This window comes from Protopterus annectens, chromosome 3.part1 (genome assembly GCF_019279795.1).
Source record: "Protopterus annectens isolate FY-2018-M chromosome 3.part1, PAN1.0, whole genome shotgun sequence".
NCBI classification, from domain to species: Eukaryota; Metazoa; Chordata; order Ceratodontiformes; family Protopteridae; genus Protopterus; species Protopterus annectens.
Window position 1 is genome coordinate 1,909,462,118 of NC_056732.1, and position 18,927 is coordinate 1,909,481,044.

At 34.3% G+C, this 18,927-nt stretch overlaps 1 protein-coding gene across 1 annotated transcript in view; it reads left to right on the forward strand.

Moving 5' to 3' along the window:
* Positions 1-18,927, forward strand: part of LOC122797953 — a 271,287-nt gene that overhangs the window by 63,045 nt on the left and 189,315 nt on the right. Inside the window, exon 6 of the mRNA XM_044066474.1 lies at positions 4,383-4,549. Within this exon, the coding sequence (XP_043922409.1) occupies positions 4,383-4,549 (167 nt within the window). The remainder of the gene's footprint in view (positions 1-4,382; positions 4,550-18,927) is intronic.

Below are 18,927 nucleotides of genomic sequence, written 5' to 3' on the forward strand. Positions count from 1 at the left end.
TATTATATTGGTTTAGTTACACTGTTTTTCAGCACCAAGCATTTTATAAATTGGTTAATTGATTTTATAGACCTGTTAATTGATCGACCAACGGAATTGGCACTGTGGAGTATTTAATATGGGTTCATGCTTTTGTTAATTGATTCTGATGAAGTCTCCTGAGGGGAGATGAAAGCGCTTAATCCAGGGATTTATTGTTCTTGATTTTGGTTTTATTCTCAATAAATTGTGTCTTGCTGTACACATTTCTGCCACTTGATTATCCTCTGGACAGGGGATTTTACTTAGGAGGGACAGCCTTTATTGGGTCCGGCACTGTGGAACTGTATTCTTTGTGGTTTTCTGCCTTGTGTGAGTTTCTTGGCTATTTTGAAAACTACCCAATTTTATTGTGAACTGCTTTGGTTGTGCCTTGTATGTGGACTATTAAAGATCTGCTTTTCTGAGCAGTCCTCGTCTTTTTTCATTTTTTGTGGAGTTTGGAAGTTCTGCATGTCTTTAGTATACCTGTTAAGTGATCTAGCCAAAAGACAGCCAAACCCCACTTTGCACCAACTTACTAATATATGGTAATCTAACCCTGCCTCTAACCATAGCCCCAACCATACGTCATGCCTTTGAAAAATCCTTTCCTTAACACCACCACCACTCCACAAGAAACTCTGACACGTGCCACACACAAAATTAAATATGCCCACAAAAAAATTCCCCTGACTTAGCCCGTACTGTAACCCTAACCTGCAAACACTTGTGCATGCATACTATTTCATTGTCAACTATACCCAAGTGGGGTATTGTATAGGTGGTATGTACTGTCTTTCCCTCATCCATTGCTTGGGTGACCTTCTCAAAGAAGTCCATCAGCTTTAGTAGGTAAACCTTCCCTTGACAATGACAAACTGGGTTGGGCACAGTGTCTGGAGATTTCCTATGTCATTATTGATCATTTTCATGATAATTTGTTCTAGTGAGACTTAAGTGTTTGTAGTTTCCAGGGTCTGTAGATAGCCCACCTTTGTGCAAAGAGATTACTGTTGCTGTACTCCATTCATGAGGCACAAAGCCTGTTTAAAGACTACAGTTGAAGAGAGGTCCATATAGGTCTTGTTTCCTGCTATATATTTTCTGGCATTGATGCAGTGTTCCTGGCCTAAGAGACAGCATTAAGGACCTGTTCCCTAGTGATAGTAGGGGAAGTTATATTTAATAGCATTTCCTGAGGGAAGTTTGAGGGGTAGAGAGGGGTAAAGCTGAAAATGAATTTGTCATCCAGTAGGTTTGCTATATCTTCTGGCTCAGTATAGGTGGCTGCATTAATATTGAGCTCTGCACCCAATTGTATATTGATTTTGAAGTTGCAGACATAACTAAATAATGTATTGTGGTTGTCTTTGGCCTGGGAGGCTAACTTTACCTCATATTTGGGTTTGCTAGACTTTATTTGTCCTCTGAATTGTTTGTTTCATTTGATGAGAGTATTTTTATCCTGCTGTGTGCTGCACCTCCTAATTTTTGCCATGATTTTCTTCTTTATGTTATACAGCCTATTGATGTTGTGATTCCACCAGGGTGGCTTTTTTTTTAAATTAGTTCTGAACTTCTTCGTGGTGGATACAACTGCCTCTATGTAGCTATTAACATGCTTGTATAAGGACTCAGCCAACAGTTTTGTGTACATAGCAGTGTTCACAGGGTTTATGGAGGCTTGAAATTTTGCCAGGTTATCACTTAATAGTAGGAAGTTAGCCGTAGAGTAGTTCCTGAATATTTCAGGATTAGCTGGGGCTCCAGGTTTTATTTTTACTTCAAAGGAGACCATTTTGTTGTCTGCCCTTACCAGAAAAGACCTTACACTTGTGTGAAGCACTCTTCCATATTAGTAAGGACCAGATCCAGCATGGATTCACCCCTGGTTGGTGTACTGACAATCTGATCCAGGGAGTTTACATTTATAAAATCTATAAATCTCTGTGCCTGCATGTTTGGTGTCATATATGATTCCCAGTTAATAGTAGGGTAATTAAAGTCACCCATGAATATGACACTGGGTTGGATGGTGAGTGTTTCGTATAAGTTTAAATACATGGTATGGGTTTTCACGGTTATAGCTAGGGACCTGTAACTTGCAAGGAAGGGGTATGGGATTTTGTAATGATTAGAAAATGGAGAAGTTCAAGTGCATTGTCTTTTTTGACTAGCCTTGTGGTGTATTTATTTTTGATGTAAACCGAGACACCTCCACCTGTAGTCCCTGCCTATGTAGTAGCTAGTCTAAATGTGTGAAAGGCATTATAGCCTTGCACTGCTGGTGTGCTCTCTGTGGCTTTAAACCATGTCTCAGTGGCAGTACAGATATCAGCATTATCTAGGGTGAGGAGAGTTTGTAAAGAGTAGAGTTTTTTGTTTAGACTCCTAGTACTGAGCAGTAACATTATTATAACTAAAAACATATAACTTTTATTTTCATAATTTTGTAGCACTCTGGGATGTAGCATTGAAGCCTGTGTCTGGTGATAAGAGTTTTCAATTGTGAAGCTACTTTTATAGCAGTAGTGCAATAACATAGTTATTATTAAAGGTTTTGGTACAGAATGATGAGCCTGAATCACTCAAGTCCAACTTGGCTCATGTGTAACCAAGCACTTGCCATTTAGTTACAATGTGATCTTCAGTTCCACTAGCAATAAGAAGCACCACTCATGACTCATGCCCTCATTCTGGTCAATATATGCGATACGTACAGATACTGATAAACAGAGAATAAGTAGACAGATGATGCATGCATACATATATGCATACATTCATTAGTAAATACTTATAACTGGATATATTTAAGACTGCATAATACTGGTTCACAGAGTGAAAAAACTATGAATGGCAATGAAAGGAAAGAAAGCTAAAGTGTAGCTAAGAAACAATAAGATAAAGAGGGAAGGAAATGAGAAAGAAAGAAAGAAATAGAAAGAGAGAGAGAAAGAAAGAAAGAAGGCGAAAGAGAGAGAGAAAGAAAGAAAGAAAGAGAAAGAAAGAAATAAAGAAAAGAAAAAGAAAGACATAGAAAGATAGAGAGAAAAGAAGAAAGAAAGAGAAAGAGAGAGAAAGAGAGAAAAAGAAAGAGAAAGAAATAAAGATAAAGAAAGAAAGAAAGAAATAGAAAGAGAAAGAAAGAAAGAAAGAGAGAGAAAGAGAGAGAGAAGAAGATAGAAAGAGAGAGATAAAGAAAGAAAGAAAGAAACAGCGAGAGAGAGGAGAAAGAAAGAAATAGAAAGAGAGAGAGAGAAAGAAATAAATCAAAAGAAAGAAAGAGAAAGAGAGAGAGACAGAAAGAAAGAAAGAAAGAAAGAAAGAGAGAGAGAGAAAGAAAGAAAGAAAGAAAAAGAAAGAAAGAGAGAGAGAGCGTATCCTATTTATTGATTTGATGCCACAAAACTGTTACTTTGTTATAATAAGTATGTTTTAATAGTGGACTAGGTTAGTTTTATTGTAATAAGTCTATGCTTGGCTTGGTAAAACATTTTTAGTTCGATAGGATATTTTATTTGATACATCAGCAACATTTTGTGATGTACATACTTGTATTAAAGAAATGAAAGTGTAGGAGGTTGGCATAATGGTTAAGGTGTCTGCCTTACAAATACAAGGTGCAGGGTTTGATTCTGACATGGGGTAATTGGCTAGGCTTAAAATGGCCCACAAGGGCACTTAGGCTAGTACTAATCTATGAATCGGCTAATTTTAGGAAATATCCATTAAGAGGAAAACTGAGACAAAACCTATTTTAAAATCTTCATATTTTTCTTTAGAGCCTTTCCTCTCTAACATCTGCTAATTTAGTATAGAGAGATAAAGCTGTGAATTTAGCTGGCTGTTAGAGCACAGCAGTAAGGGGATGAGCTGTTAACAAGCTACTTCCTGCAGTCCATGGTTGCATTCTCTCAGCCATCATTTGACTGAAATGTCACTTAACCGGACTGTGCTTTGGGGATGTTAGGCTAGGATCCTCAGTGGTTTCTTAGACTGCAAGCATCACGACTATCTCTGAACTGCTCATGATCTCTGTCCAGTAATCCTTATTGGATTTCTATAATCTGTATATGAAAAGTGTGAGACTTACATATCTAGGCAGTTATTCTGGTTGCCTCTCAAATGAATCACTTGCACTTGGTGAGCTTAGTTGGATAAATATTTGAAATAAATAAATAAATAAATAAATAAAATGTTATATGTTGAAAGGCAGTACAGGTGTTTGTTATTGGTTTGCCTTGATGATCAGTACTTATGCTTTTCGCTGTGTCTTTATATGTTAATCCACCATCACCTATTTCTTTTATTTAAACTCATATATGCTCATGTACTATTTTTCTTTTTCTGTGAATCAAAAGCAAATTATAAACAAGAACATCAAAAAAATGGAACAAAGAGACAAACAAGTGACATACCTGAGCAACGACATAATCTGAAGAAGGAGAAAAGAGATGAACAAAAGCCCCTAAATAGTAGAGAAGTAGAGAGAGATAATAATCCTGATGAAGAAAACCAGACCTGCAAAGTAAGTGATAAAGGAAGAGAAAATCTGATAGTTTAACAAACAAGATCAGAGGTACACAAAAGTCTTCAGGTAATTCCACTTAATTTAATGGTCAGTATATTTAGGAAATTAATGAAATGTCAATTATAATGCTTCAGAATTATGTGACCCTGTTGACCTCCTTATACAAACTCTTGCCTGCCCCCTTTTTTCTCAACTTTCTCTTAGATGCTGTCATTCATGTCATAAACTGTTGCTGGAGCCAAAGAGTAAAAAGGTCACAAAGAGAAACCATTCAGTAAAAACTGCAAGAAAAATCCAGCCGAGCTAGAGTTTTCACTGTGGAATACCTTAAATCTCCTGTAATAGAGTCCAAGGGATATATGCAAATGACCCCTTTGAAACACTTGATGTTCTTAGGGGATCTTTTGCATATATCCCATAGGTCTCCATTACAGGAGGTTTAAGGTATCACACAGTGAAAACTCTAGCTTGGCTGAGTTTTTCTTGCAGTTTATAGACTATTGTTGGATACATCCTCGCAATTCAGAGATAATTAACATTTGGGGATGACAAAATCTGTGGCAACAGTGATGAGGAATGGAATGAGCAGGCCGTGGTAATCACCAGCCAGTCGCATGGTAGGTATCAGTATCACATTGTTTTGAACTTGCTTCTCTGCTATTCGATAGCTGTTTAATGGGATTCCATCTGACAGTCACATTTTATAAAAGTTACTATTACTCATGGGTCCTCTTACAGTAACAAAGGCAGTTGGCATCACTGTTTGTTCAAGACTATTTTCACTGTATTGAGGAATTTCTCCTTTACCCACACCAATGTGTGACCCTTGCACTTAGTGTATGTATAAAATTAAGGGAAGTCCCCCACATGAAAGAATGTTTTCCAGTACTGTAGTAGTAATTTAGTTTAGTTGCGTTATTGTTCACCTGTGACTGAGAAGTTGTTTTGTGATCATTTGCATCCTTGTCTACATGCTTTCACCCCCACCTTCATGCATGAGCAGCTGGACAGCTGTACATACACCAACAGGCAAGAAGGAGCTGCTATGCACCACCTGCTAGGAATCTTGGAGTTGTACCACCACTCTGCATTAGTGACCTCAGTATGAGAATCAGTCTGTGCACACTCGCCTTGATGATGCAGACACACACATGCCCACACATACTCACCTACATTTCTAAAGGATGAAAAAAGTTTGCTAGTTTTATGCAAAATTTGCACGAGTCAACATGCTTTCGTTTACAAATGTTTGGGTCTCATCTCAGGTACTATGCAACTGTCCAGCAATGGCTAAACAGCCGTGTCTGGTGGTTCAGTGTTAAAATCTGTGAAGTAGCATATCCTGCCTTGCTTTTCACTTGCAGACTTGTGTACCTCACTGTTTGGAATCACCCCACAAATCTGAGGATAAGTGTTTGCAGAGAAGAACAGCTGTGTCTCAGTACTTAATACCGGTTGCAGTGTCATCACTGGTTATTTACAAAAATTCAAAGATACTGTGAGAATAAAAATCGCAGTCTTCTTTGCCTGTGTGAATGTTCTAAATATTTATTTATTTATTTATTTTACATTTGTTGACCGGGCTAGTCTAACTGGATACATGTCCATTTTCAGTAGAGGCCCGAGGAGATAAGCTCCAATACAGATAAATGAAAAGCTTAGTAATCAATATACAAAATAAGACTAAATGAAAATATTCATATTAAACAAGCAGATTTCAGGTACATAAACACAAAAAAATAATAGGAAAGATAACTAAATAGTAGAATTAATTATATATAAAAAGAAAAACAATATTGCAGGTTAAACATATTATTCTGTGAGGATAAACAAAAAATCTTGTAGTGCCAGAATGCTTCTACTATAGAGTATGCAGTTATAGGTCATTTATAAATAGAAAGACTAAGGTCTAGAGGGGCGGCAGGATAAGTATATACATAATGTAACAGGAAGAAAAACAAGTATATTTTTCAGTAGGAAATGTAAAGGGAGATTCTGCATAGTGAAGTTTGGGAGGAAAATAGAATTTATAGGGATAAAATATGTACTAATTTCTGAGTAGTGAGGGCTAGGCAGAGTTTAGTTCAATTAGATAGATAAGTTGCCTAGTCAGGTTTAGTACAGGGGCACAACCAGTGTGTTCTAAGGAAGGGTTTTAGTCTATTTTTGAAGAGTGATAGAGAGGGAAGAGAGGAGAGGTCACTGGGGAGAAGATTCCAGGTTTTTCCAACAGCATTAGAGAAGAGAGATTTGCCAGCTTTGTTGTTAGGTTTAGAAATGTATAAAAGAGTTTGTGAGAAGAACGCAGTGATTTCAGGTTTGTGTATGGAGTGATGAGGGTAGATAGACTAGGAGTGCAGGAAGGTTTATACAGAGTTTTATGGGTGATGGTTAGTTGATGGAATTTAATCAAGTTTTGTAGTTCAAGCCATCCCAGCTGCTTTATATTTAAGCAGTGGTGGGTTCTGTAAGGGTTACCTGTTGCAAATCTAGCAATATTATTGTAGGAAGTTTCCAGTTTGCTGAGGTTATTTTTTGAAAGGTTAGTAAAAATAGGAGAGGCATAAAGGAGGGTAGAGATTAGATGAGTATGAGCTATAGTTGTTCTAGCTGTGGGAGAAAGGTATGATTTAATTCTATAGAGGGAGCCAAGTTTTTGTGTTGACAGTTTTTATTGTGTTGTTGATATGGATGTCAAAATAACCCGACTTCAGCTGGGTCACCCCTCCTATGTCAGATTTTAAATCTTGCCTGATGTAGTAATTTTTAAATCCCTATATTAGCTCACACTGTGCATTATAAATCTGCACACCAATATGTATCTGTGAAAGAGTAATTTCAGCAGAGACTCTTCCTTCTTTCTCTTTGTGTCACAAACACATGCACACACATATACCTTACAACAGACAGATGTGCCCCTTTCTGTCTCTTTTCTGTTTTTAGAACTTTGTCAGGACCACCAGATCCTTGGAACTCAAGTATGTTTTTACAACAATTAATTAAATTATTTTTTTTTACCTTCTCTTCTGGTGCATATGATACATGCTCCTTTCTTATACCCTGCACTGATGATGTCATCAGATGTACACTTCATTTCTTTGGTTGTGTTTCTCCTTTACCCAACCAACCTGTGTCACTGCTGTTTTGTGCAGCATTACATTATTCATCTTTCAAAAAATCACATCCCTTATTAGCCTTTTATTATTATTTTTATTTCATGTCCCTTATTATCCTTTTATTATTATTTTTATTTCATGTCCCTTATTATCCTTTTGTTATTATTTTTATTTCACGTCCCTTATTATCCTTTTATTATTATTTTTATTTCACGTCCCTTATTATCCTTTTATTATTATTTTTATTTCACGTCCCTTATTATCCTTTTATTATCATTTTTATTTCACGTCCCTTATTATCCTTTTATTATTATTTTTATTTCACGTCCCTTATTATCCTTTTATTATTATTTTTATTTCACGTCCCTTATTATCCTTTTATTATTATTTTTATTTCACGTCCCTTATTATCCTTTTATTATTATTTTTATTTCACGTCCCTTATTATCCTTTTATTATTATTTTTATTTCATGTTCCTTATTATCCTTTTATTATTATTTTTATTTCATGTCCCTTATTATCCTTTTATTATTATTTTTATTTCATGTCCCTTATTATCCTTTTATTATTATTTTTATTTCATGGTCTATACTTGCCTGTCTATTTTTCATTTGTTTATTTTTGCCTTTTCCTTTTGCAATTAAATCTCATCTGTGACTTGGATGACAAACTTTTTGAATGGAACATTTGTCTGTAAAGACCATTTCTCTGTGACCACTGTCCTCATCCTGAGCTCATCAGTAACATGTTGAGCTTATTTTCTTAACCCAGAGCGATAAACATACAAATGCTAGGCCAGGGCTATAACACTTTCTCTTTAATGATATATACATATATGCACACACTGACATATAACACAAACTCATCTCTCTCTATAAAAGGAATTTACCATCTTATCACCTCTTTTGAAAATGTGAACCCCTACTCCAGTTTACCAATCCAAAGACACTATCTCCATCATATAAGCAGTGATGAAAGGGAAGGTTAAATGTGACACACAACAATATGCAATGCCTTCCACATTTCCCAGTATATCTCATTCACTCCCTTATCCTTGCCATTTCAGACTTGTTGACTTGCCATAGTGACCTCATCAACATAAATGGATTCATTCATACCAGTTACCGGTAGTACTGCATCCACAAAGGAAAACATATCCATGAGGTTCTGGAGTCCTCAGGGTACTTCCTTACACCTCCCATCAATATCCCTAGCCTAATTTAATGTGTTACTCCTCTATTGCCAAGAGCAGCCTGGGGAATGATTCACAGTCCTGGGAATGTTTCACTTTCCTGGACATGTTTCATTCTCCTGAAAATGTTTCACTGACACCCTGAACTACTGAGTAGTTTGCCAGAATCTCACTGATGCCATCAAAAAGTCTCTTTTAGGGGAACTGATTTGCAATTTTTTTCCAAGAAAGTACTATAAAATTCAGGAATCCAGATTTTCTAACTACTGGAAATATACAAGATTTCATGTAACTTGAAATTTTAGGTAGGAATGCTTATTAACCTTAACCTGAGCTTCTTCTTATGTGTACCTTTAACAAAACTGTCAGCTTCTTATCTATTATTCTTCTTTAACTTTTTGAAATCAAATACATTTTTGGACATTTCACTTAATCACTAGTATAATATCCTTAATGTCATTTCATAAAATGTAATTTCTTTTTTTTAATAACCATAAATTACTGCCTATTGTCATTTCCCATAACTTCTCCAAACGCCTACACCCAGGCCTTCTTTTTGGACTGCAGAAGCTGCTATCTATCTTCCTGTCTTGTCAGCATGTATCAGTTGAATCTAGAGGCTCTCCTGCTAACATTGATTGAAACATTTCTTTTAACATGATGGCATCTCTCACTGCTCATGTCCATTAGCAAGTTGTTTGACTTACCAACATTTGGTATGTATCCAACAATTGGGATGTCCACACAAGTTCCTTAGTAAAAGAATACAAGGAGTAAGTAAAATGTCCTATGCAGACTGTCTCAAGGCCCTATCCCTGTATTCTGTCTCCTACAGGCTTTTGAGGGGAGATTTATGCCCAGCATACAGTGCATTGTCAGACCCCACTCTGATGGACCTCCTGCATATCCATAAAACAAACAGCACCAGAATTACCCGTTCTAAAGACTTAAACCTTGCCTGTGATATAAATAGGACCTGCTAGAGAGTTAAGTATGTATTCCAGAGACTACCCCATCTATGGAACAAGCTCCCCATTCATGTTAACCGGAGTTCCTTCCTCATCCGATTCAAGTGCAACTTGGACAATTGGATGTGAAACCAGAAATTCATTCCTGGTTTGGCACATATGTTTCTAATGGACACAGGTAACCTATAAATGGTTCATCTCCCAGACTCTTGCTTACATTTATCAAGGGTATCAGAACTTGTCAGAGATTTGGGATGCATGGCTAGGCTTAAAAAGGCCCTTGTGCTCAATAGCCTAGTAAATACCTGTAAACCTATAAACATCACAGACACTGAGAATCTTTCAGCTAAAGACTCTACCTTGACTGTTGAGGTATTGAAGTGAGCTTTTTCAGGAATTAGGAAATGGATTGTGACTCCCTGTTCAATTTGAATGTGAATTTCCAGACTGAGTGAAAAATTAGTCTACTCAGATCAGCACTTTCCCCTGGCAAAGAAACTTAAATAAGATAAATTAAATAAACTAACTGCTTCCCCCTCCCCCACATAACAGAAGCATTGACTATACATGCTAAGGACCCCCTTGTACTTTTGGCTTTCATTGGTCTGTCCAGATTCTTTTATAGTCACCTGATTCAACTCATGAACAACTCCTTGCTCAATGTTTATGTGGAGCTTTTCTCCTCAGGACTATTTGAAAGGAGGCAAGTTGACTATCCCAATTAATAAATGGAAATAAATAAATAAAATAAAATAAATGACAATTTGGCAGTATTACTGACCTCAGTATCGCAAAGACACAGTCTTAGGTCTGATGACATTACTCCACAGATAGTTATTAACTTTTGATCCAAGTTTGCATTGGTAGGTTGAAGATGGCACTCATTACAGACTATCTATAACTAGAACAGAAGTTCAATAATTCACCAGTAAGTTTCCAATCAGGCAAGGAGTCCTTCCCAATCACAACTCCATGTATCTCCCATAATTTCACATGTGAGAATTGGAGTTTCCCAGCAGAATGGCACACCCTCTCAAGAAATACTCTGGTGGTATCCATTGTACTGAACATAATAGCTGTTAGGTATTTAAGCAAAAACAATGAGTAGGTTTTTATTTTCTTTAAGCCACAGCTGCAATGATGTGTCCTGGTTATCTAGCTATACAGTTCTCAGCAAATGGGTAATGAGTATCCCTATTCCCATCTGCAGCATTTCCCACAGAATAACTCCATTAAAGGAGAAACAAAACAGCCTCATGGAACCAATGCTCTGTGAAGACCGTATATATCTAGCTAATATGTTTCAACCTTCTGCATAGACATTCTCTAGCAGTGAGATGGAGTTCCATGTACTATGATCCTTTTCCCATTGCCAGGTTCTAGCCCATGCTAATCCATCCAGCTCTTCCCTGCTAGTTGACTGGCATCAGGTAAGTCCCACCTTCTTCTGATACAACAGTGAGTCACCTTGCTACCATAAATCTCTGGCCAGTGCCAATTCCTGACCACTGTCCTTGTATTACTATTCCAGACAGAGTATTTTTATTCTTTAGAAGAACCATTGATTTTTCAGTTTGGTAGATGATGTTTTGACTACTCCCTTCTCTTACAGAAGTCTACCAAGAATGACTATATATAAAGCAGAAAGCTTCAGATGTTATAACCCTGAGAATCATAAGGGAATGCAAATTTCTCCGTCACTATAGGGTCAAGATCCCAGTATGGGTGGGTCCTGATGAGTCAAAGAACTATATAAAATGTAACTTTTACTGAATGACACATTACCAGTTTAATTAAATATACACTATAGTATGGATAAAACTGAACTGTCATTTCTGTATTCTTAAGGAAGACTAGAGTCTTTCTTAAGGTTTACTATCAAAAGATCGAAAGTCATTTGGTCTAAAGTTTATATGGCCGACAAATATGGTTGACACATGAATATTAAGTAGGCCATTTGGTCGACAGTTCATTTGGTCGACAGTCTGTCAACATTATGTTGACAAAAGTCAATGATTTCCCTTGTCAGCACTGTTGTGTGACCTCAGATTTTAATATATAAGTAGGGGGGTGCTAATGTTATTTGCATGTGTCTGTCAATCATTTGAACGTCAACGTTATGAATTTGATCTTTTGAACTTTAGACATTATGATTTCGACCAAATGAATGTCAACCAAATGACTTTCATTCTTTTGATAGTAAACCCTTTCTTAAATATCCTGTAAAAGAAAGAACATAGTAACAATGACTTCAGATTATCTTTCTTATAATTTTGTTATTTTACTTTGGTTATCCTATGTTACAAAACATGTGTCCTGTCTGTAGTGTGGTAAGAAAGTAAAACAGATGTGACTGGCAGGAATTGTTCTGTTATTGGTCTAAGCAATGACTTAGAGAAATGAATGAGAGTTTGTGTTGTAATTATATGTGAGAAGTTGCAATTATATGTATACAGTTATTCATAAATTAATGAAATATGTGAGTGATTGGATGAGTGCATACACACAATCATGAGGCATTTGCAGTGATTGTTGTGAGAATTCATGTAGCATTTTGGAGTAAAATGTGAATATAGTTATTGGTCTATAATCTTTTATTTATATAGTTTAATTAAGAGCAAGCAAATAATTTGATTTTGTGATATTGTATATATATATATATATATATATATATATATATATATATATATATATATATATATGGCAGGGATGTTATTATAACCACATATACAAGCACATGTACCTTAAAATAAGCACATTTTATCTATAATTCCGATTTTTCTTATATCTTATAAACATTCTGAGTTAGGTTAATTTTATTTCAGTCTTATTTTACTTTGTTATATATGAAAATACTGTTATGAAAGTAATGAAATTATACAGTGTTTGTGGGTTTACAGAAGTAGGGAGTTATCTTATGAATATTGATTATAGATAACCTTTTGATAACAAATGATAGTTTTGTATATATTGTAACATTTAACTATGAAGTTCAAAGTTTTGGTGCTGTATTTTTTATAGAGTTTAAATCTTATGAAACAATTTCATAAATATTAGATGTATAAATCTAGATTGTTATTTATTTTAAAAGATAGGATAAAATGCTTTAAGAATGGACGGAATATTTGTTAAAAATGATTGACAATATATTAACAAGTGTTATGCATAATAATTGATATAAATTATAAGCTAGTAGTTAATTAAAGCAGTTTTTAACTGATAGGTTATATTATATGTCAAGCCAGTTGTTCAACTATTTAGTTATGTATACTAGTATCATAAGACTTATAATAAGAGTGTACATTATTTTATTTAGGAAAGTTTAGTTTTATTTACATAGAATTAGTAGCAGCAATGTGATAGGGTAGAGGTATAGGGTTGTTAGTGAGTGGTTTGAATGAATTATTTACCAAACCAAGACTTTTTTATTCCATGTTAGAGGATAAAGATTTTTAAACTTTGATTTTTCAGCATCAGTCTTATTGTTTTTTTTTTTTTTTTGTCCATAACAAGTTGTCCATTTGATAGTTCTGTGCTTACAATAATGAATCATTTTTATGTCTGTTTTTAAATAATTTGTTTTTAAAGATGCCAGCATGCAAATGTCTTTCATTAAATATTAATGGGTTAAATAGCTCATTAAAGAGAGGTAGTTTAAATAAGTATTTAACATTACACAAAGCAGATGTTGTTTATACAAGAAACTCATTTATTGCCGAAAGATCTAGACAGACTGCTACTAAAAATGTACAATTTTAGTAGGTTCCAATTTGGGCTCAATAAGAAGTATTCTTATTCTCTGAAAGAAAATGTTAGGTTTACCTAAAATAGTTGATACCTATTCTGATAAGAATGGTATGCTGGGATTGGTGGTAATAGAAATTGATAAATATTACACTGATAAGAATGGTATGCTGGGATTAGTGGTAATAGAAATTGATAAAAAAAATACACTCTTATCAGTAGCTATTGGATTCCTGAAATAGGTAATAAAATGGCTAAGAAATATGTATTTAGATATTATAACACTATATTTAAAATGACAAATGTAGATAGCTGGTGACTTTAACTATATTTTATCAAACAAAGACACTACTAACATTAAACAAATCAGGCTATCATCTGTAGCTAAACCTTTAAATCACTGTTTAGAAAAAAGGAAATAAAAATATTAAAATATCTGAGTTATGAAACATATTAAAATATTTTAGTAAATATTATGAAAGAATTAGTAAAACTAAGACAAGCCTGGGTAACAGTAAGTTAATGGATAGCTTATTTGAAGGAAGACATACATTATAAATTAACCAAAGACCAGAAAAGTAAAATTCATAAGTCTTTTTCTTTTAAAGAAATAAAATACCAAATTAAAAATCTTACAACTAATAAAACTCCAAGATTTGATGGTATAATTCTTGAGTTGTATACAGTTTTACTTGATAATATTCTAAAAAAATTTTTGAACACTTTTGAAGAATTTAAGAGTACTTCTAGCATGCCCCCTTCATTGAGATACTCTCTTATCACACCCATTTTGAAACCAGATAAAGCTCCTACTTTATGTTCTTCCTATTGGCCTATTTCAGTCTTAAATGTTGACTACAAGATTTTCATGTCTATGTTAGCAAAAAAATACATTTCATGCTTTTTGGATTAGTAAATGAGACTGGTTTTATAATAAATAGAAGAGTTCAAGATAAGACTTTTTTCTTTGATTGATATGGCAAAAAAACTTTCAATAATGACTTTATATTTGAATAAAGCTTTTGATTCTGTGAATTGACCTTACTTGTTCAGAATGCTAAATGGATATAATTTTACCACAGATTTTCTAAATTTAATTAAATATTTTCTAAATTTAATTAAAAAGCTTTATTATAATTCAGTATTTTTTGTCAAAATAGGTTATTTTCTGGGTCTATATCAGTTCATCAAAACATCTGAAGTTCAAACACCATATGTTCGAACTTCAAACCACGAACTGCAAAAACATCGAAGTCTTAAAACAGCATTTTTTTTCCCAGGGAAAAAAATCACTGTTCCAAGAAACACACATGCAACACAAACACACCAAAACAACATCAATCCACACACATACACTCAAAATCCTACATCTAACCCTACACTAAACTATACATACACTACTACCTATCCACTTAACCCAAACCCTAACCCTAAGGTTAGTCACTATCGCACACTCACCTGACCCATGCCCTAACCTTAACTCACCTATCCTGCCCTAACCCTAAAGTCTTTCACTATCGCACACCCACCTCACCCATGCCCTAACCCTAACTCACCTAACCCGTGCCCTAACCATAACATCTACACAATTGCACACTTACCTGAACCTGACCCGTAACTTCCCACCACAGTCCTGATACTCGTGAAGCCACAGAAACGGCCCACCAAGTTCTTTCCCTGGGAAAGATTTTGGTGGGCCGTGGCTTCGTGATTACCAGTGTTCGAACTTTACAGTTATAACATTTGGTATTCAATATTCAGCCATTTTGACGGACTGATATAAACCCTTATTTTCTGTCTAGTTACTTTGATAATTTAAAAGGAACTAAACATGGATGTTCTTTATCTCCTTTGTTATTGTACTTGTTATAGAGCTGTTTCATAAGTCTTTATATTAAATGTTTGAAAGCTTAGGTTGTCGAATGCTGAAACGTAGACACCTAAAGGTCAAAATCTAGTAAACGCAACAGGCTAATTACGCCAATTTTTCCCCTGTCATTGGGGATTTGCCCTTTCCCCAATATAAAGCAATCTCAAAGTTGGTATATTTAGTTAGGGGGGCTATGTTGGGGGTGTGGGAGCAAAGCCCCCCACTTGATTAGGGTTTGAGATTTTTTTTTTGTTGGCCACGTGAATTTTTTTCCCTGGGAAAAAAATTTGCATAGTTGGCCTGTCATGTTTATTAGATTTCAATGTTTAGGTATCGACATTTCAGCGTTCAACACCCTAATCTTTCAAAGATCTAATATAAACTCGTTTGATAATTATATAAGATCTAATATAAAGGTTCTGGAGCATTTCTCCCCAGGCCTCCGTTGAAAACAGGATCTGTGGAACCTAGTTGGACTTTCCCGGTCAACAAATGTTAAATAAAATAAAATAAATAAATAAATGTTAAATAAAAAAAAAAGGTTAAAGGCTTTAAAATAAATTAAAAAATTTCTTCTAAAATTCAGCTTTTTACTGATGACATTCTGCTGACAAGTGGTAATATTGCAATCTCATTAGATCACATAGTTAAAACTCTATGGACTGTTTTGAAAAGATTTCAGGTTTTACATTTAATCATAACAAAACAAAAACATTGCTTATTAATAAAAAGATAACTACCATTTTCAACTATTATAAAAATTGTAGCTGGGACAATTGACAGATTAGAAATGTAAGAATTACTGTTGAGTCAAATAATAAAGATTCAGTATCAGTAAACTACAAAAACTTAATTGATATAATTATAAAATTAACCAATAACTGGAATAAATTATTCTTCACATTAGAGAATTAACTTACACTGATTAAAATGATAATTCTACCAAAAATTGTATTCTATAGTCAGTCTTAAACTCTCCCTTCTTCTATAAAAGTTAAAAAAAAAACTCTATTCTGTTAAAATTTCTATGGTATCCTAAAAAATCAAGGATTTCTTTAGATTGGCATATAAAAAGCTGGAAAGAAGGTGGTACTGGATTTCCTAACATTGAGTTAGATACTAAGTCTGTAATTATTAAAATAATACTCTTGTTGATTCTATGTTTCTTGTTGGAAGTCAATACATGAAAGTATACTAATAGATAATAATTCTGTTATTGAATCTTATATGAATTTTGGGCATTAATACATTTTATTGGGTTTTAAAAGATTATGGTTTATATGAAATATATGTTTACTTTCCATCCCTTTATTGATCACATTCTTTTAATCTTTAGTAGATTTATGGATTTCAATTATCTAGTTAAAGAACTACTAATTTTATTTTGTATAGCTATCACAAATGGATGCTTAGTATCTTATAATGCAATTAAAATTCATGATCTCACCAACGGTAATTTACTGGCATCAGTTTCTGAATACATTCAGCTGATTATTTAATTGCAAAATACTGTGTATAAAACAGTAGTTGGTTAGATATACATACCTATAAGGAATATATTCAGGATAAAACTAAAATATAATTAGACCTACAAACTAAAACTATTCCAGAAATGTTAGATTTCTTTTCTAAAGTAAATAATAATCCATCTAAGGGTAAGCCATATTTATCAGTTATATGTAAGATTATAAGAACTGAATTTGTTTCTCCTGGCATCTTATTTTGGAACTGCTCAACAAAAATCAGTAATGAAGAATTTTCAGAAATTAATAAAAAAAATCTTAAAATCTGGATGAAAGTCAACATCCTCACATTACTGAAAAATCTACACATGAAAGTTTTACACAGGGTTTTTCTAACACCTTACAAAATTGCAATTATATATGAATCAGAAAAACTAAAATGCTGGAGATGTAATGACACTCTTGACACAGATTGGATTCATATGATAATAGACTGTAAGATAGTGTCCTCCTTTTTGACTGATTTTAAAAACTTCTCCCAAGAATTGTGGCCAGATAATTGTATTATTACTGATTCTTTATTTTGTTTAATGCCTCAATCCTAGACTCTATTCTAGTATCGTAAATTTTTTTGGTCTGTCCTAGCTTTTGCTAGGAAAGTTATAACTAAAAACTGGAAATGCAAAACTACACTTTTTTTAGTTAATTTGTTTGTCTAGCTAAGTCTGTTTTTAAAAATGAATTGTCAACTGTAAGAATGAGAGCTATAAATGTAACTCACCAATACATATCCTGGTAAAAAATGTAATGATTTATTGTAAAATTACTAATGGTTTAGTGTATATAAAATATTCTTGTCAATAGTTATTGTTTTGTCTTGTTATAAATTGATTTAAATGCTCTTGGATTTGTTAAAATCAAATACAAATTAAAAAAAGAAAAAAAACGTAGTGGTGATGAATGAATATGTGGTAAATTGGTGAAGGTTGGTAATATTAGGTATGATAGTGATAAAACTGAAGAGTGAGATGAATTGTTAAGAAATGAATCTTTTGTGGAGATGAAGATTAGCCTCTCTGAAGGCATTGTGATAGAGTAGTTTATTAGTAATATTTCATTTGGCTGTAAGAGGTAGGACTCCAAAAGTGTGAATGGGATCTGTTGATGCATATGCAACTTTAAGGTGTAGGGTGACTGTTTGAAAAGTGGGCGTGGATACAACAGTATATAAGTAGTGAGAATCAGAGAGGCAGGAATGGGGATGGGAGTGAAGTGGGCCACATCCCCAGTATTAACTGAAGTCCTTCAGTCTGCACATATGCAGTACAGAGGGCAATAGAGTAGCACACCAGGTAGGAAAACAGCTATATGCACACTACAGCTCTTATATGTGATACAACTATTAAGTGTAAAAGTAATTACGCTAGCCAGACAATGCTACCATCAAAATAATTTGAGACCATTGGTCAGCTAGCAGTTTAGAACAATACTGGCAACTTAAAAGTAAATAAAAATAAAACAAATAAAATAAATGAAATACAACATAAAAATAATAAAAATATAATAATAATAATGGTAACATTCCTTTGTCCTTTCATTACAGCAAAGGAATTCAAAAACAAATAACAGCCATCTGTTGATTACAGGAGGGAAGCCACATGCTGGGATGCGAACAACTTCCAAAATTCACTGAATATTAACTACTTATATTTGTTCTTTGTATTTACTGATCACTGTCATATAGGCTCATAGGTTCATAGGTAGGTACTAGGCTATTGGCCCTAGGGCCTACACAAGCCTAGCCAAAAAGGTACCCTGGCTTTCGCCACCCAAGAAAATTATTTACATGTGCCCGTGTCAAGCAGAACCACAGAAGTGATCCCCGGGGTGAATTTCCTATTACCCATCCAATCATCAAGATTTTTCTTGAAGAGTGCTAATGAGGAGCTCTGTTTGACATAGATAGGTAGTCTGTTCCAGAGTATGGGAAGTCTCTGGGACAGGGATCTATCCCTCCAGCA